Source organism: Solanum verrucosum, unplaced genomic scaffold (genome assembly GCF_900185275.1).
Source record: "Solanum verrucosum unplaced genomic scaffold, falcon-dt-bn FXZP01000262.1, whole genome shotgun sequence".
In the NCBI taxonomy this organism is placed as follows: Eukaryota; Viridiplantae; Streptophyta; class Magnoliopsida; order Solanales; family Solanaceae; genus Solanum; species Solanum verrucosum.
The window spans coordinates 1450775-1470626 of NW_026020366.1; the positions used below are offsets into that span (position 1 = coordinate 1450775).

Here is a 19852-nt window from a genome sequence, read left to right on the forward strand (position 1 = left end):
TAGAATTCTAGTCCCTTCACCCACCTTATAACTTATGCTCCCAGACAATTTAGGCCACAAATTTCTGATAGTCCTCCAAACTGAGACCCCATATGTGTTAGTCACAGTATTGGTTGTCCATTGCTTAGTCCGTTCATATTTGCTAATGATAACATCCTCCCAAAGAGCATGATCCTCTTTACCAAACCTCCACAACCATTTTGATAATAGACATATGTTTTGCAGCCCTAAATTCTGAACACCCAGCTCACCAGATTTCTTACTGAGTTGCAAGGTGAATACCCTTTCCTTCCTTGTTACCCAACCAGAGGAAATTCCTCCTCAATTTATCCAATCTCTCCTCCATCAATTCCTTCTCAATTGATAGAGCTAGTTATCTTTTACTTTTGTGCCTTATATCTGTGGAAGGAAGATCACAAATGTGTCTGTTAAAGTTGAGATTCTTATCTAAAGAAGAAGTTCTTTTAAGTGAAATTGATGGGAAAGTCTTTCCGAAAGGTCACTACACTTGGAACAACCTTTTGCATGTTCTGCCCTTTAAAGTTCTAATGTTACAATTTTTGCCTGTTAGTAGTTTTTATCAAGTTTGCTGAATGAGTCCTCTCAAATGGAGAGTTCTTCCATTAAATAGAAAGAATTTTGATTTACATGCCTAAAAATCTGCTATTCACACCCCTAAATATTTGCTATTCCTAATTATAATATCACTAAAAATATGCTACATGAATCCCTCATATCTCCTATATATGGAAATCAATTGACACAATCATTACACAAATATTTAGAGCTATTACATAGATATGTACAACTATTTAGAATCTATCCAACATACTAACATCCCCCCTCAAATTGATGTCGGTGAATTAAAAAAACATCAATTTGCCTACCAAAAGCTAATGACGTTGTCGTGTCAAAGATTTTGTATAAACATCAGCTATTTGAAGATCACTGGATACATGTGGAAGAGTAATGGCCCTCTTATCTACAAATTCTCTAATAGAATGACAATCCACTTCTATGTGTTTGGTCCTTTCATGATAAATCGGATTATGTTGCCAGAATGGAGAGGAGTGGGACTAGATTGAGGAAATCCAATTTCTGCAAGTAAACCACGAAGCCAAACAATCTCTGAGCAAGCAGCGCGACTCAGATTCTGTTGAAGATTTTGAAACACGGTCTTGCTTCTTGCTCATCCAAGATATCAAGGAATCTCCAAGAAACATACACCAACTCGTGACAGAACAATGAGTATCAGGACATCCAGCCCAATCAGAATCATTGAATGCAGTAAGCTGAATCAGAGAACTACTAGGAAAGAATAATCCACTAGTAGATCTTCCCAAGGGATATCGAATAATACGACGAATAACCACCAAATGTAGATGGCAAAGAGCCTGCATATATTGACTCACTTGTTAAAATGCAAAAGAGATATCAGGCAGAGTAATAATAAGATAATTTTGACTCCCAACTAGTTGTTGATACAAAGTTGGATCAGGAAGAAGATCTCCTTCCGCACGATGATACTTTACATTCAATTCCAATGGAGTATCTACAAAGGAAGATTCTTGAAGACCAACCAAAACAATCAAATCTTGAGTATATTTGTGCTGGTTCAAGAACACACCTAAAGAATCATAATGAACTTCTAACCCCAAAAAGTATGTAAGAGTACCAAAATCTTTATATGAAAGTAATCCTTAAGCTATGGTTGGAGGATAGCAATTAGTGAAGAATCAGTTCCTGTGATAATAATATCATCTACAAACACCAAAAAAATTGATGTTTTTTGAAGAAACAAAGATGAATCATATTTGCTCTCCTCAAAAGAGAATTAAAGCAAAGTAGACCGAAACTTGTCAAACCAAGCTCTAGGAGCTTGTTTTAATCCATACAAAGACTACTTCAACTTACATACATCTGATGTAGGTGATGAGAACAAACCAGAAGAGGGTTTCATATAAATATCTTCTTTGAGATCACCATGAAGAAAAACATTTTTGACATCTATTTGATGAACATGCCATTTTTTTGACGCAGTTATGGCAATAATAGTTCGCATTGTAGTCATTTTTTCTACCGGTGCAAAAATCTCCACATAGTCCATACCTATGCTTGTTTGTTAACAAGGACCACCAATTGAGCTTTGTACTGATCAAGAGTTCCATCAGAATGAAGTTTAATTGAATAAACCCATTTGCATCCAATTGGACGGACATTCAAAGGACAAATAACAATATCCCATGTGTTATTTTCTTTAAGACCCAAAAGTTCTTCCTCCATTGCTTTTTGCCAACATTCAAGCTTGGAGACTTTTGAGTAACCTGTTGGAATAGAGATGGTGGATAAAGTAGAAGAAAAACCATACAAGTTAGGGCTACGAGATATGCTAGTTGATCGGCGAGGAGGCATAAGAGGAGAAAGCCTTGAAAAAATCTCAGATTCTGGTTGTGGAGCAGTCTCAAGTGGCAAATCTGTTTCGGGAAGGGGTAAAGTTGGTCGACGTCTTTCATATACAAATCCAGGTTTGAACAGCTTAGAAGATGATGACAAATCCTCAAAAATGGAAGAGCAGGAGAGATAGAAGATGACTCAACATGAGTAGGAAAGAAATACTGATTCTCAAAGAAAACAACATTTCTGGAAACATGAAACTTATTAGAACTTGAATCGTAGCAAATAAAACCTTTCCACGAAGTACTATAACCCATAAAAGCACATTTAGTAGACTGAACATAAAATTTATTGCGTTGAGAAGGAGGTAAATGCACAAAACAAATACAACCAAATATATGAAAATTATGATAACTAGGATTTTTGTGATAAAGACGATAATATAGAGACTCAAGATTTAATACTTTAGATGGCAGTCTATTAATCAAATATACAACACTAGACAAAGCTTCCACCTAGTATTTAGACGGGATAAATGACTGAATCAATAAAGTATGATTGACATCTAAAAGGTGATGATTTTTACGCTCAACAACCTATTTTGTTGTGGTGTATATGCACAAGAGCATTGTGAGATGATTCCTTTCTCAAGCGAGAAATTATTGAATTCATGAGACATATATTCTTCACCAGAATCAGATCTTAATATTTTGATAGAGGTGGAAAATTGTGTTTCAATATAAGCCAAAAATTTCTGGAACATGGAAAATACCTCAGATTTGGAACGGAGAAAATACACCCATGTAAACAGACTATAATCATCTCAGAATGTCACGAAGTACTTGAAATGAGTATGAGAAACAATTGGTGAAATGCCCCAAACATCACTATGAATGAGATCAGAACACTTTGCAACATAACTACCAAAATTAGGAAAAGGAAGAGTTATACTTTTGTCTAATTTACAAGTAGAACAATCAAAAGAAGAAACTGAAAATTATTTTTTATTTCCCAATAAACCAGAATTTGATAAATGAGATAACACAATAGAATTTGGATGTCCTAGATGTTTATGCCAAAACTCAGTCTTACTAGTTGTAGAAGTACAAGCAAAAGAGAGACCATGAGGAAAATGGAAAAGTGTATAGGAAACAATCTCCCAACTTTAGGCCCCTTCGCGAATCATCCCCGACACCTTATCCTGCACAAGGCAACCATTACGTGAAAAATTCACATCACAATTGTTGTCTACCAATTGACCAACTAAAGTAAGACTAGTTGAGAGCTTTGATGATACAAAAACATTCTTGAAAGTTTGAGTAATATCCCCAACCTTGGTAATGGGTAAAGTACTACCAGTGGCATTCTGAATTGGTGAGGGACCATGATGCTCATGAACATTTTTTAGCACACTAGCTGAGTTAGTCATATGATTGGACGCACCAGAATCAACAAACAAAAATAAGATGTAGTATCGTTACCTTGTATCCCTAAAGTTGAAAAGGCTGACACAATCATTTGTTGTACCATTTCAGGAATAAGAACTTGTCCAGCTGCTGGAGTAGCAAATTAATTGTTACTTCCCAATGAAATGAGCTATCAGAAGTTGGACCATTTATCCCTGCTTGAAAGACATTGATCCTGCGATTTTGAGGACGTGTGGGACACTCCTGGATGATATGCCCATGTTGCTTACAATAATTACAAAACTTCTTACCATAATTGCTAGCAATATGGCCATATTCTTTGCAACTATAGCATTGAGTTCGGCTCATATCCATTCCCCTTCCTTTTCCCTGAGCAGCAAATGCAACAGTGTTAATGTTTTCTTGCTTGGAAGCGTTTTGTGTGAAAAGATGCTGCTCTTCACGAAATAATTCCCTGAAATAGATATCCAGGGAGGAGACGGATCACGATTCATCAAGTTAGAGCGAACACTCAAATTCAAATCGCAATTTCATAAAAAAATTGTCTCTCTTGCTTTGCTCATGAAATGCTTGAATTAGAGATAGAGATTCAGCAAGTATTTTAGCATAAACAATATCAGTAAATTCAGCCCACAAGGTCTGAAATCTAGAAAAATAATCCTGAACAGAGAGACCTCCTTGAGAGTAATTAGCAATTTCATGCTCTAGCTGAAAGCGTCTTGCACTATTCTCTTGATTGTAAACCTTTTATAAATGATCCCACATGGCTTTTGCAGTCTTGTATGGCCTGAGATTAAGGACAATTAAATCCATGTCGTTATCCGAGCATCTTTAACCTTCCACTGATCGTAACTTCGTACAATCAACTAGAGCAGGATCACTTCCGTCCATATCCCTATAATTCTTTTCCGGTGACAAATAGTTGAAACTGAAACTCCCAGGCAGAATAATTCTTCCCGGTGAAACGAACATTGAAGGACTCAAATTGATGTGAAGTCATGTTCTCGAATACACAAGAGCCCTAAATGTGTAGGACTAACTATTGACAAATAGTCAGGAAGACCAAAACTTTCAAAAAAATATTTTTTTTTCTTGAAAGGAATCACTGAAGAATGACTTGAAGAATCAAACCAGTAGGCTCTAATACCATGTCAAGTTTGTTGAATGAGTTCTCTCAAATGGAGAGTTCTTCCATTAAATAGAAAGAACTTTGATTTACATGTCTAAAAATCTGCTATTCACACCCCTAAATATCTGCTATTCCTAATTATAATATCACTAGAAATATGCTACATTAATCCCTCATATCTCCTATATATAGAAAGCAATTGACACCATCATTACACAGATATTTAGAGCTATTACATAGATATGTACAACTATTTAGAGTCTATCCAACACGCTAACAGTTTTACATGTAAGAAACTCTCTATTAATCTTGCTTAAGCATCCAGAGTCGTTTATGAATGTTCTCTTATAAAATATGCAGTTGGAAACACTCTACTGGTTAAGGAAGGAAACTAGTGGTAAAACAAATAGTCATTCATTATTATAAATGAAGTGTTGTCACTTGTTTCTCTAGTTAGAATGTCTTTGCAGGTCATATGCACATTCACTATTTAATTGAACATAAACACTTACCTTTTTTTTGACATTAGAAATAGTTATTCATTGCAATGAATTACATGATATGTTTGTAAACAGGAACTAAAATAAAAGCGATTGCTTGATGCATTTTATGTAATTCTAATTTATATAGGAAAATACTCCAGCAATTACCAAGCAACAGGCTAATCCCCAAGATGGGCCGGTCACTGCTGTAGCAGAAGAAGGTGAGATGACAGTTACTGTTGAAAGAGAACTGGTATCTCAAGCAGAGGAAGAGGACATGGAGGCTCTGTTAGGCACGTATGTAACCTCTTTCCCACTTCTCTTGACATTGCATTGTGCTGATTTTTGCTCGAAATCTAAACTTCTTATGTATGCTTTACTTAAGTTGACCTCTTGCCACGACTTTATCATGTCATGGAGGGAGCTGGCAAGCTAAGTTGTTCAGACTCTCCAACATTCTTGCCACACCCGTGTCGGATCCTCCAAAAATATACTACTTTTGGAGGATCTGACACGCAACTGTCGACATCTTTGAAGAGTCTGAGCAACATAGCTGGCTAGTATTCTCACTTCTTTTTTCTTTAAAAAAGCACTTATCCTCATGCATCATAGAATTAGGGTCTGTAGGTAGGAGTGTTACCTACTTCAAAAGACAGATTCCTTGCTTTTAGATGAGTAGATTTACAAAACATACAGTTTTAAGTGGAATAATGATTGAAACCTGTCTTGAAGTACTCTGAATAAAAATAACTCTCTACCTTGTTTTGTGTCTATTCCCCTCCAGTCTCTTTTGTGCTTTATTCCTAATGGTGTACAAGCAGCGATCCCATGTCTAATCACTTTATTAATTGCTAGATTTAAAGTTTATGATAGGTTCAGTTTTGTCTTGAAATAATTAGGAAACAATTCCTGAAGAGCAGAGTCGAGTACAAACAACTGAAGTTTTGGTTACAAAGTGTGCATATGACTATGAATGCAAGACTTCAGAGTTGTAAAATTAGTGTGAAATCTTGTGGTTACAATTGGTCTGTCTATGTTAACTTCTTGCTGAATTAACAAATGAACATAGTAATTCAAATGCCAGTACAATTTCTGAATTTTGTGTCTACAGTGAACCTACAGTTTGGTTGTTCTAACCTGCAAGCTGCTTTACTGCTGAGCTTATCTTGCATCAGTCAAGCTAGTTGCTGATAGAAATTACCTCGCAATGCCTTGAACTCTCCATGCTATGGAGAATTGAAGAATCATCTACTTTTATATATTTAAAAGGGAAAAGGGTCTGATATATTCTTCAACTTTGTCATTTAGAGCTGATATATCCCTCCCTATAAAATCGGCACATATATACCCCTTATGTTACACAAATGACTCACATATACCCTTTTTCTGAAGTGAAAAAAAAATCAATTTTAAATTTATTTTTTAATTTTTTTTATAAAAAAATAATATTCATGGAAGGGGGTATATTTGATCCTTCTCACACATATTTTTTGGCTTCTTGGATTCAACGACTAATTTAGATTTATTATTTTGATGGTCAAATTTATTTTTTCACTAACTTTCTCATATATGTCCCAATTTTTTTTTATGGATATAAAAAATAAATTACAACATATTCGAAAAAATTGGTTTCGAATTTTTTTTTTCATACTTTTTTCTTCTTTTTCATTCGCACATCTTTCTTTCTATTTCTCATATTTTTATACTAAAAAGTAAAAGAAAAAAATAAAATAAGAATAAGAAATTCAAATAATGATACCCAAAGAAGTAAAAAAAAATCATGTGTGAAAAGGATCATATATCATGGTTTTTTAAACAAATCAAAAAAATAAATATAACATAAAAGTTTCACTCTGTTAAATAAAAAGGGTGTATGTGAGCCACTTATGTAACAGTTGGGGTATATGTGGTCCATTTTTATAATGGTAGGGGTATATGTGAGTCACTTTTGTAATGAGTGAGATATCAACTTTAAATGACAAAGTTGAGGGGTATATCAAACCCTTTTCCCTATTTAAAATACCTCTTCATCTATTATATGTTTACAAGACCATATACTTCAAGTGTAGTTATGCTTTTTTGCAACCTTGATTAGTCATCTAATGTTGAGTTTGATATTACACAATAGGGGTTTAAAGAATCAATTAAAATATTCTAAATAACCGTGTTGGCTATCATTGTTTTCTTAGTTGGAGAATCTAAGTTGTTGTAGACAGCACTATTAGCAGACACTTGTTTGGTAAGGAGGAAAATGTTTTCTTGAAAAATAAGTGGGTTTCTTTCTTAATTTGTAATGTTTGGTAGGTCAGCAAAAGAAATATTATCTCAAGAGTATTTATATGTTATCTGGCAACACACTATGGGGGTGGGATGTGGTGGGGAGTAGAGGCTTTGGGGTGGCAAGGATTGGGATGGTTAAGGAGAGGGAAGGGGGTGGGTGGAGTAGAGATAATGAATCCATATTTTTAAGGAACTTGTTTTTCTAGAGAAAATATTTTGACCAACCAAATATGGGAAAATTGGAAAACATTTTCTGGAATGTTTTCTTTCATGCCAAACACACCCTGTACTGTGTTCTCCCTGATCTAAAGTTTCCTACTAAGTTGTGTTGCTGTTTTTTTATCGACAACCCTTTGTTTCACCCTTGCACTATTTTGGTTGATTTCCTGATTCTGGTTTTCAAATTCAACAGTTATGTAATGGGTATTGGTGAAGCTGAGGCATTCTCTGAGCGGTTGAAGCGAGAGCTTCAAGCTTTGGAAGCTGCTAATGTGCATGCCATTTTGGAGAATGAGCCATTAATAGATGAGGTGACCCATTTATTTTTGTGAAGAGTTCTTATTGCTTTGATGCTAGTGGCAGAGAAGAGTTTGGTTTCTATTTCAGGAGTTGCTACAGTTTTCCTCTTTATGACAATTGATAACCTTTTACTTTGATAAGACTTTTGGCTCGTTCTTTATGAACTTCTTCTCTGCCAAGAGCAATAGCAGGCAAAGTTTGTCTTGTTCTCTGTTCCTTAGATTCAACTTACTACCATTTCCCCGATATGTATGCTCTCACACTTGATTATGTGTAACATTTATATCTTGCCTTGGGTAAGATGAGGTGACCATTCCATATTTTGCCTTTAGTAAGATGAGGCGACCATTCCATTTTTTAAATAAAGATAAATGTATGCTTCTGTGCCTAAATTTTTGGTCCTACCAGGTCTTGCATGGGCTTGAATCGGCCACCAACTGTGTTGAAGATATGGATGAGTGGTTGGGCATCTTTAATGTAAAACTTAGACACATGAGAGAAGACATTGAATCAGTAAGAATTTCTGCATGGCGCTTCTGTTTATTTTATTTTATTTTATTTTTAGTTTTATTTTTATTTTTTATTTTTTTTGGCGCTTCTAGTTAATCTTACCAGAAATGTTTATTTTTCTTTTCCTAGTTAATTGATTCATATATTTAATTGGCGAATCACTTGAATGTGAAACTTAACTTTGAATCATAGTTCTTTCCCTTCTTTGTGAATCCACCACAAAAATTTGCTTGTAGTTCCTTTCCAGAATTCATGGATTTTAACACTGTAGTAACTAATTAATCAAAAAGGAATATGAATCCCTTCTTGATTCAAACCATAAATTACTTATCCTAAATCTAAGTAACTTATTATGCTAAAAAGTTACTTCAGTAACTGAAAAAGAATTTCAACACTTCTCCTTTGCTTTAATTATTGCAATTTAGAATATGCTCCTCCTCAATTTCGACTTTGGCAGTAGATGCTGAATTATTTTCATTGTTTTTGAACTTGCGAATTTTCTTCTTTTGATTTTTTGCTTAAAAACATTCTCAATAATCTTGTCTTGTTTATAAGCTCTTTTGAAAGTGCTTTTTTTTTTGGTACAATGATAGACTTGCAAGGAGTTGTTGCAAAAAGTTTTCTTCCATCACGATATCCCATATAACATAGGTTTCAAAATATGATTTCATTCTCACCAGTCAAATTTGCTAGTTTTCATCGGTGAAAATTTTTGGGGCATTAAAAGAGAGATTGTTGCTTGCCATAGTTGAAAAGTGGGTTAAAAATTGATATTGGTTAATGCAATTGAGTGGAAGATCTTATCTTGTTCCAATAGGTGAACAGTGGATAAATACAATACATAATGTGCTAACTAAGGAAAGAAATACGTGTCGATGCCAAAAATTTAAAACCCAATCAATTTAGCCAGACACACACCGTTACGTGCCGGTGCGTGATGAACAAAAGAACTATATGAGGGGTGCGTGACAACCACTCTCTTCACAACCAGATGCCAGTGAAGACTGGTTTGGCCGGAAAATATACTCCGCCTCCTTCTGTGGTGGTGATAGTAGACTGACCACTTTAAATCAGTGGAATAGAAATCTAAACTTCTTCCGTAAACCCAAAATGACACGAGCCTATAGGCTCCGATACCATGTAATTGAATGGAAGATCTTATCGTATTCCATTAGGTGAACAGTGAATAAATACAATACATAAGGTGCTAACTATGGAAAGAAATTAAGAGTGATTCCTATAGATCTGCAGTGATCCCTTTAAATCTGCTGCCTATATATAGCTATGTATATTACTAAGATTAAGTCTACATACATTCTATAACAGTTATTTTTTATTTTTTTTGGCGCTTCTATTTAATCTTACCAGAAATGTTTATTTTTCTTTTCCTAGTTAATTGATTCATATATTTAATTGGCGAATGGACGGAAAGAAGCAAGAACTCGATTGTAAGAACCTCCTTCAACATGAAGGCGATGGAGTGCATAGTGAAAACACTGAAGGAGGTATCCAGGACAAGAGGAAACACTGTTAGGTGATGGAAGAAAACAGAGCCTCTAGCAGAGATCTTTTGTGCCCGTAATTTTGACAAATATGGTAGGTACATAAGCCTTATAAATGGAAGAGGGGGAAGGAGATCCGTCATCATTATCCCAGAGGCAACATTCAATGCTGGGTAGACAGGGATTGTAGGAAAAACGGAAAGGTTCATTAACAGCCATAGGATGAAGAACAACCTAGAGGAACATAGGCTAACAGACAACAAAATTCCTTATGCAGAAATGCTCAGGAGCTCTAAATGAGGGAACATAGAAGGTATAGAAGCTTATAAAGGGGTTGAAGTGAAAGATGAAGGAATCATTAGCATTGAAGGCTCGTTGCTAAATCAAAACGAGGTTTTAAAAAGGAGTCTGGTAGGTGAATTTAATGCCACAACTACCCTAACTGAAGTGAGAAGATGGGCTAATAACCTTTGGAAGCTGGCACATGGACTTATGTCTATGAGATGGGAGAGGTCTCTTTCTTTTCGAATTCTCTTCCAAAGCTACAACACATCAAGTGATGGAGGGTGACTGGAATTACATGAAAATTTCTATCAGACTCCAATGGTTGAACCCTAAGGAATGAATGATATAGGAGAAGAAGGAAATCGAGGCTACTTGGGTCCAAATAATCGGTCTTCCTCCCCACCTGTGGACCCAAAGAGTGTTCAAAGCCATTGGCAATTTTTATGGGGGGGTTGATGAAACAGAGGAAACCAACCTAGGGAATCATCTTAAATGGGCAAGAATTAAGATCCAAGGTGATGGTCGCAATATTTTGAAAGAGGTGATGGTTGAAAGTTATGGGATGATCTTCAAAATGCAGGTCTAGGCTGAAATTCCGGTGAGGTATTCCACGGGAAAAGAAAAATCCCCCATGGTCTTTACCCAAAAGTTCTTTCAAAGTAACACGATGGGTAAGGAGAGGTACGATGATACCTATAGAAGTCAAAATAAGGGAGGTAGGTCAGACCTATGTGCCAAGTCACATGTTGAGACAAGTGGGGATCATTCAAAATTAAATGAAGGGGCTAGTTAGAGTCCATTCAAAATTTAAATTGGGCCTAAAGTTTTTATCAAGTTAAAGCTCAAGCCCTACAACTTTTACATCAAATATGACCAAAAAGAAAAAAAGCATGATGCACAGACCTCTTTTAAAGATTTTGAAGCCGTAAAAAACTTAGCTATTTAGTTCCTTGAAATTGTTGAGTCATGAGAGATAGAAACTGAGATGAAGGAGAATAACAAAAGTAGGGAAGAACCACCTTCTGAAGAAGTTTCACACATGCAGCAGTGCGATACGACACAAACTACTGAAAATAAATCGCAGAATCTGAATCAGACTGAGAAGGATGGAACAGACATACAAGTACAACAGATTTTTGAGGCAGAACCAGTGGCAATTCAGAACTCAGCAGATCTTGAAACAGTTGAAACAGAGGCATCAAGCTGGGTGAATTCCCACATTCTAGATTCAAGCAATACTTATGGAGTAGCTTTTGAGGGTTTCAAATCTAAAACTTTGTCTCTCCTCGTGAGAATTGACGAGAGAAAAGTTGCACTGGACAACAAGGAGATGAGGAAAGCAAATGTGACACCTTAGAGTTGAGGCATAGGCAAAAATGAGTTGAAAAACTTATGGTCAAGCCTGAACAAGGAGGTAGAAGGGGTAAGAAGAAGGGGGAAGACTCTCAGCTTAACATATAGATGAAGATCAAAATTCTGTCATGGAACGTGAGAGGTCTTACCAACTCGACTAATAAAGCTCTTGTTAAGACGTGTTTAAACAAATAGTAAGCATATGTAATCTGCCTTCAGGAAACAAGAATTAATAAGAGTGTAGAGGAAGTGGCATATCAACTGTGGTCGTCTAGATGGATGCAATGTGGATTTATAGAAGCGGATGGAAGCAAAGGGGGTATACTAATTATGTGGGACAACAAAGTGTGGAAGGGATCAAAGGTTGAGGAAGGCAACTTCTCGATCACTTCTAGATTCGAGTCAGTTCTTAACTCTTTTTGCTGGTTCTTTATTGGAAGAAGTAGAAGCTATGAAGTCAATATGTGATGATCACTTGGTTACGAGGGGGAGGGGGGGGGGGACTTTGTTTAGACATATGGTAGAGAGAAGTGGATGCAACAGACTCACTAACATATGCTTGAATTCTCCAGTTGGATAGAGGAGCTAGAACTTAAAGATCCAACTTCGATGGGTAGGAGTTACACTTGTTTTAGGGGGATTAATCACCAAACTGCTGCTAGGTTGGACAGTTTTTTGTATTCTATGGAATGGGAGGAGAACTTCAAAAGCATCAGACTGAGAATTCTTCCAAGAGTAGCTTCTGATCAATGTCCTATAATTCTTGAATGTGAACACTGGGAACAGAGACAACCTTATTTCAAATTCGAAAATTGGTGGCTCAAGGTGGAGGGATTTAAGGATATGGTACAGGACTGGTGAAGTAGCTTTGTTGTTGATGCGTGCCTTGATTACAAATTAGGGGCCAAGCTCAAAATGCCAAAGAAAAAGCTAAAAGAATGGACTAAGAAGACTTTTTGCTTACCTAGCCAACAGGAAAAACAATCTCCTGGAGGAACTTTTTGAGCTTGACAAAATTCAAGAGGATACGTTTTTTTTTTTTGTTGATGAAGTGACAATAAGGGTTACAATACTAGTGGAGCTAGAAGTTCTGGCTAAAGAAGAAGAAGCTAACTGGAGGCAAAAGTCTAGAACCCTTTGGTTGAAGCAAGGAGATAAAAACACTAGATTTTTCCGAAGAATGCCTACAATTCATAGGAGATACAATACTATCGACAAAATCATGGTAAGAGGTGAGGAGGTACAGGAACCCAAAGAAATCAAAGAGGCAATAATAGAGTTCTTTTCCAATTTTTACTCACAATCTGAACTATGGAGACCTTTTAACCTAGAAGGATGTCTTACAATCTGTGTGGAAGAAAATGAGTGGCTCCAAAGACCATTTATAGAGACAGAGGTGCTATAGATCATCAAGCAGTGTGATGGAGATAAGGCACCTGGACCTCATGGATTTACTATGGCTTTCTTCAAAATATGCTGGATACTAAAAGAGGAGCTGATGCGGACCATTCAAAATTTCCATCAATGGAGTGTTTTAGAGAAGTCCTTCAATGCCACTTTCATAGCATTAATTCCAAAGAAGCTTGGCGCAATGGAGTTGAAAGATTCAGACCAATCAATTTAATAGGAGTGGTATACAAAATCATATCTAAATTGATAAGTGGATGACAAAGATGGTAACTACACCATATGGATGTGGTATCTGGAGATCAATAAGAAATCTTTGGCCTTTGTTTCTTTCTAGAATCAGATTCTAGGTGGGTAATGGAATGAAGGTGTCATTTTGGGAGGACAGATGGATAGCCCAAAGAACCCTGAAACCAATTATTCCCAGACTTATATACACTAAGCCTTCAACAAAATGCAACTGTGGCTGACATGTGGACAGGACAGGGATGTAACTTACATCTTAGGAGGAATCTAAATGATTGGGAGATGGGGAACATAGTGGCCTTCCATGATACAATGGCACAATTTAGCAATTTGACTAAGGAAGAAGACAAGGTTGTGTGGAAGATTGGTAGCAAAAGGGTTTTCAGTGTCAAGTCAGCTTACAAAGACCTTAATCAATCAAATTCAAATGATAGGATGGAGCTATGTCCATGGCGGATGATATGGAGACCTAAAATCCCATACAAAGTAAACTGTTTCACATGGTTACTAGCAAAGGAAGCAGTGCTGACACAAGAGAATATAAAGAAGAGGAAGTTCCAACTATGCTCAAGATGCTATTTGTGTGAGGAACAGGCAGAGATAGTTAACCATCTCTTTTTGCATTGCAAATGGACAGATCAATTATGGAGAATATTCAGCAGCCTTAGAAAGATCACTTGGGTGAAACCAAGAAACATAGTACAACTCCTAAATTGTTGGATCAATATTGGCAATACTACAATTAAGGAGGAGAGATGGAGGATTGTCCCAGCTTGTATATGGTGGACAATGTGGAAAGAAAGGAATCAAAGATGTTTGAGGGCAAGAAGAACAATGTGCAGAATTTCAAAACGAATTGTATAGCTCTTTATTATTTTTGGTGTTAACATAAAGTCTTAGTACAGGCAGAAGAACTTTTTGATGTTTTAGACTATTTGTGACAAAAAGCACAGATGGAGTCAGTCTAGTTTGTAATACTTTTGGAAGGGGGGCTACTTTAATGTAGTATACCTGTGGATAAATAGAAGAAAAAGTTACCATTATCAAAAAAAAAAAACAATATGTAGATTGGTGGATGAACACCAAATGACATTTTTGAAAGGAAGACAAATAATGGATGCAGCTTTGTTGGCCAATGAGTTGGTAAATTCTAAAGTAAAACAAAAGAAATTAGGCATCTTGTGCAAGCTAGACATTGAGAAGGCCTATGACCATGTTAATTGGAATTTCCTCCTAAAAATTCTAAAGGAAATGAGATTTGGCAACTGGTATAAGATTTTGCATTTCAAGTATCAAATTCTCTCTCATTATCAATGGGAATACCGAGGGTTTCTTCTAGTCACATAGAGGTCTTAAACAAGGAGATCCTATGTCCCCATTTCTATTCCTACTTGCAATGAGAGGGCTGAATCATATGCTTAAGATAGCAAAAACTAATGGTTGGATAAAAGATTTTAGTGCTCAATCAGGCAGGGAAAACCAATTGGAAATTACTCATCTGGTTTATGCAGATGATGCCCTCATATTCTGTGAAGCAGAGGTGTTGTAGATTAGACATCTAAGGGAAATTCTAACTATTTTTGAAGGTATTTCTGGTCTTCATGTCTACTTTTCCCTATCAATTAGGTTGAGAATTTCCAATGCTTAGCACAAAACTTGGTCTTCCACATTGGATCACTACCAACTAAATACTTGGGTATGCCATAGGTGCTAAAAATAAAGAGTTGGAGGTATGGAGTGAGGTGCTACAAAGATGTGAATTTTTTTTATCAAGGTGGAAGAGTAAGTATTTATCCCTCGGCAGACTTACACTTACTAAAGCAGTGCTTGATGGTCTTCCTACATACATTGTTAAGAATTCCTACATCAGAAAAAGGATGGGAATTTGGTCTCCTTATATGGACTTGGACAATCCTCCCTTCATAAGCTAGCTTTTGAGGTTGAGTTAAGCCCAAGATCCATCTTTACATGGTATCAGAGCCAGGCTCATCCTAATTTCTTTGTTCATCGATGTTGGGCCCCCATATTATAGAGTCCACGCTCCAGTTAACGAGGTCTGGGCGTGCGGGGGAGTGTTAAAAATTCCCACATCGGAAAAGGGATGGGAATTTGGTCTCATTATATGGACTTGGACAATCCTCCCTTAATAAGCTAGCTTTTGAGGTTGAGTTAGGCCCAGGATCCATCTTTACATACATGATGAGCCTATTTCCTATTCCTAATCCTAAAAGCATATAAAAAAGAATCAATTTATTGAGAAGATCCTTCCTATGGAAAGGGAATAAGCAGAAGAGAGGCTACATTCTACAATATGGTGAAATGGGATATTCTTACCCTTAGCAGAGAACAAGGGGGTCTTGGACTGAGGAACCTCTGCAAACAGAACAATTGTCTCCTACAAAAGTGGTTATGGAGATTCTGCACAGAAGATGGGGCCTTATGGAGAAGGTACATAGCAGGAAAGTATGGCTTACTTAGCTACTAGATAGCTGAAGAAGTCATGAGCACATTTGGTTGTAGTGTCTGGAAAAGAATCAGGAGACTTTGGCCTTACTTTATCCACAACATCTCCATTGGTGGTGGTAATGGTCTGAAAAATGCGTTCTGAAATGAAGTTTGGGTAGGGGAGAACAGCTTGAGAAACTTATTCCCCCAATTATACTTTTTGAGCTTGCAGAAAAATGATACTATCTCTCAGGTGTGGAGCCAACAAGGATGCAACCTACTCTTCAGGAGAGCAATAAATGGCTGGGAAATCAGACAAGTAGCAAGCCTTCTGGGAACATTAAACACTTGCCCTGGTATTTTTATGAGCCCAGAGAAGCCAATCTGGAAATTACATAGCAAAGGCCACTTCATAGTCAAGTCATGTTACTGGAATATCGATTCCAATCAGAGAGCAACAGACACAGGGCCTTGGAAGGAAATCTTGGAAGCTAGAAGTCCACCAAAGGTGACTTGTTTCTCATGGCTAGTGTGCAGAAAAGCCCGCCTCACACATGAGGCACTGCAGAAAAGAGGATGGCAAGTATGTTCTAGATGTTTTATGTGTGAGTGGAAAACATAAGTCAATAGTCATTTGTTTATGCATTGCAACAGTGCCACAAGCCTATGGAACAATTTCTTGTGCATTTTTGGAGTTAGCTCGGTGATGCCCAAGACAACCCTGGAGTTGATGAATCAATGGTCAGGAATTGGCAACAGAGAGAGATATGAAGATTGGTGGAAGACAATATGAGCTTGTATATGGTGGACCTTATGGAGAGAAAGGAATGATAGGTGCTTTGAAGATCAGAGAGTCAACATACTGAAGATTAGGATGAAGTGTATATGCCTGCTATTTTTTTGGTGTAAACAAGAGTTCGTAGGGGAGGCAGTAGATTTGGTAGATATCATAGGAAACTTGTAAATGTACCCAAATGGGGGTGTGCCCACCACTCTGTGGGTTGTAAGTTTCTAATTCATCATTCATTGAATGATGAATTTTATGTGTGAATACAAAGTTTACCCTTATCTAAAAAAAAAAAAAGAAAATGCGTTGAAAATAGCCTCGACGGGTTAAAAATGGGTTGAAAATAGCTCTTTCTAAGAACTCACATATTCCATAAGATCAGTGAGACTATATACCACTGTTGGCACTTTTTGAAAAGATGGTACAACAAAAAAGGGTTGAAACTTTCAATAATTTTTAAGCATAGGAGAGCTTAAATAGCCAATTTGAAAATATAATCAACAGAAAATCTGCATAACAAAAATTCAAAACGCTAAATAATCTCAACAACTAAAACAACCTAATAGAAATTTAAAATTCAAATTCATCCTAAATCTAACTAACTTATTATGCTAAAAACTTGCTGCAGTAACTGAAAGCAAATTTCAACAGCTTTAGACCACATTCAGAAGTCTTCCTTTTTTTCTTGGACTTTGTGCCAAGTCAAACGGTACAACATAATTGGGATGGAGGAAGTAAGTACTATTTGAATGTAGACCTCTTTTGCTAATGCTATACTGGTTCTTTCACAATATGCAGATAGAAACCCGCAACAACAAGCTGGAAATGCAGTCAGTAAACAACAAGGCATTGATTGAGGAACTTGATAGGCTTCTTGAAAGACTACGTATCCCTTCTGAGGTGTTTCTCTATCTTTCTTGGAGCTAGGTCGTGGTGACATCTAATAAATTAATTTTCTTCACATATTCATTCTTGGTTTTGTAGTATGCAGCGTGTTTAACAAGTGGTTCATTTGAAGAGGCAAGAATGCCTCAGAACATTGAGGCATGTGAGTGGCTAACTAATGCTCTACATGGTCTTGAATCACCTAAATTGGATCCTAGCTACTCAAACATGAGAGCTGTATGTTCACTTGCTTATTCGTTTCTGTCCTTTTCTTTTTGCTTCATTTTTGTTATTGTGCTTCAGCATATAAAGTACACAGATAAGGTTAATGTAGCTATGCATGCATATGTTAAATTAAGTACAAATTTGCCCATTCAGGACTTGGATGACTGGTTCCTATGAAGTGATTTGAGTAAATAAATTGTTTTGAATTATTGGGAAATCCACAGTTGGACCTGGCCTGGTATAAGAATGATTGAGTTATTGCAAAATACACGGTCATAGCATCTAGATAGTACTGGATTCAAGTTCCTGCAAGTTTTTTATGGGCCAATGTTCTATACTGAAACTGGACAAGAAAAAGTAGAAATCAAACTGTCCTATCTTTAAATTTTTTGCTTGTTTACTGAATGAAGTGAAACCAAGTTGTCCTGTCTTTGCTATTCTAGCACTCGTCGGATAGGCGTTGCCGCATTGGGCCATCTCTACATTTGAACACAAAAAGTTACTTATATCAAAATTAGTACATTACTTGTAAAAGATGCAGCAACTTTTAGCTGTGAAATCCCTGAATCTCTTACAGGTGAAAGAAAAACGAGCAGAAGTTGACAAGTTGAAAACGACGTTTGTTCGAAGAGCATCTGAATTCTTGAGAAACTATTTTTCCAGTTTGGTGGATTTTATGATGAGTGATAAGAGTTATTTTTCTCAGGTATGTAGATCAGTTTTACTTGAACTAATTGTCATGAGTTTTCCAAAAATAGTTATTTGAAGACTGCTGATAATATAAATTAAACAGCGTGGGCAATTGAAAAGGCCTGACCATGCTGATCTCCGATACAAGTGCAGGACATATGCTCGTCTGTTGCAGCATTTGAAGGTCAGATTGATTCAACTTGTCGAATTTTAGCATTGTTTTATACTTCCTGGTGTCTTTCTCTCAATCCTTTGCATTTGCAGAGTCTTGACAAGAATTGCTTGGGCCCTTTAAGAAAAGCTTATTGTACCTCCCTCAACTTGCTTTTGCGCCGGGAGGTCAGAAAGCTATTATCTTTATTAATTTGTCTTTTAATTCTCTTATTGTGCTTTTATTTCTTCTTTTGCTTCTTTCTGTTGAGTAGGTTACTTAAATGCCTATTAAGTTCACTGGCCGTTATTTGCACTTTTAAGCTGGTAGACATCTGTTTTCTTCATCTCCAAACTCTCAAAGGCATGTATCACCTGTTTGTCTATAGCAGCTTTCCCATCAAAGAATTGCTGGTTGAACCTTCTTTTAAGATGAATTTGTCTACTTTAAGAAGCACATTTTGTTGGGACGTTTAGCTGGCAAAATCATTAAGATCATTGCAGTAGCATCTCAGAAAGAATTCAGAGAGCAAGCTGTTCTGTTGGAACAATAACAAGCTGTAGAGAAAGGGTAGCTGTGGAGACACACAGAGAGAGGAAAGGCAACAAAGGTGTTAAAGTGGAGTAGCAGCATTGGAAAGAAGAAGAATGGAAAACAGATGTAAGGGAATTGAGAAATTATAGAAAGAAGAACAAGGGTACCACAACATTGTCAGTTCAAAGACATTCCTTCATGATCTAGGAGTGTGAGAGTCCTTTTCAAGAGCAAGAGTTCTTTGCTGCCAAGCAACTTGTAGTTCAAGTGTAAATAAATTTGGTAATGCCTTTTATGCTAGAAAATTCGCTGAAGGAACTAAAGATAATTGGACCACATAACTCTTACTATCAAAAGTGATTGAGTAAATTCCTGAAACTTACTCCATATAGGGTGCTGAAATCAAGACTTAGCATAGGGTTAATTGTCTAGTGAAACCTAAAGCAAAGATTTGCATTTTATTTGATTCATGCATAGGAATAAGACTTTATAGTGTGCTCTAAAACCTTGTTTCACTTTTAGCTCGAACCTCTGTAGGAGTAAATCTTAATTCACATATGAAAAAGGTTTTCTCATATTTTCCCTGTCTGTTCTAGGACCA

The 19852-nt window shown here is 36.6% G+C and overlaps 1 protein-coding gene across 4 annotated transcripts in view; it reads left to right on the forward strand.

Moving 5' to 3' along the window:
- The window catches only part of LOC125837875 (exocyst complex component SEC3A-like), a 34304-nt gene that overhangs the window by 3347 nt on the left and 11105 nt on the right, over nucleotides 1-19852 (forward strand). For 3 of the 4 annotated variants that reach the window (XR_007443542.1, XM_049516948.1, XM_049516949.1), the window contains exons 6-13: nucleotides 5581-5729; nucleotides 8125-8242; nucleotides 8640-8744; nucleotides 17565-17666; nucleotides 17751-17888; nucleotides 18454-18582; nucleotides 18670-18750; nucleotides 18831-18905. Coding sequence is in view for 3 of the 4 variants with exons in the window: in XM_049516948.1 (XP_049372905.1) it covers nucleotides 5581-5729; nucleotides 8125-8242; nucleotides 8640-8744; nucleotides 17565-17666; nucleotides 17751-17888; nucleotides 18454-18582; nucleotides 18670-18750; nucleotides 18831-18905 (897 nt within the window). In the remaining variant the exon portion in view is untranslated. The remainder of the gene's footprint in view (nucleotides 1-5580; nucleotides 5730-8124; nucleotides 8243-8639; nucleotides 8745-17564; nucleotides 17667-17750; nucleotides 17889-18453; nucleotides 18583-18669; nucleotides 18751-18830; nucleotides 18906-19852) is intronic. The other variant, XM_049516950.1, reaches the window with a different exon arrangement.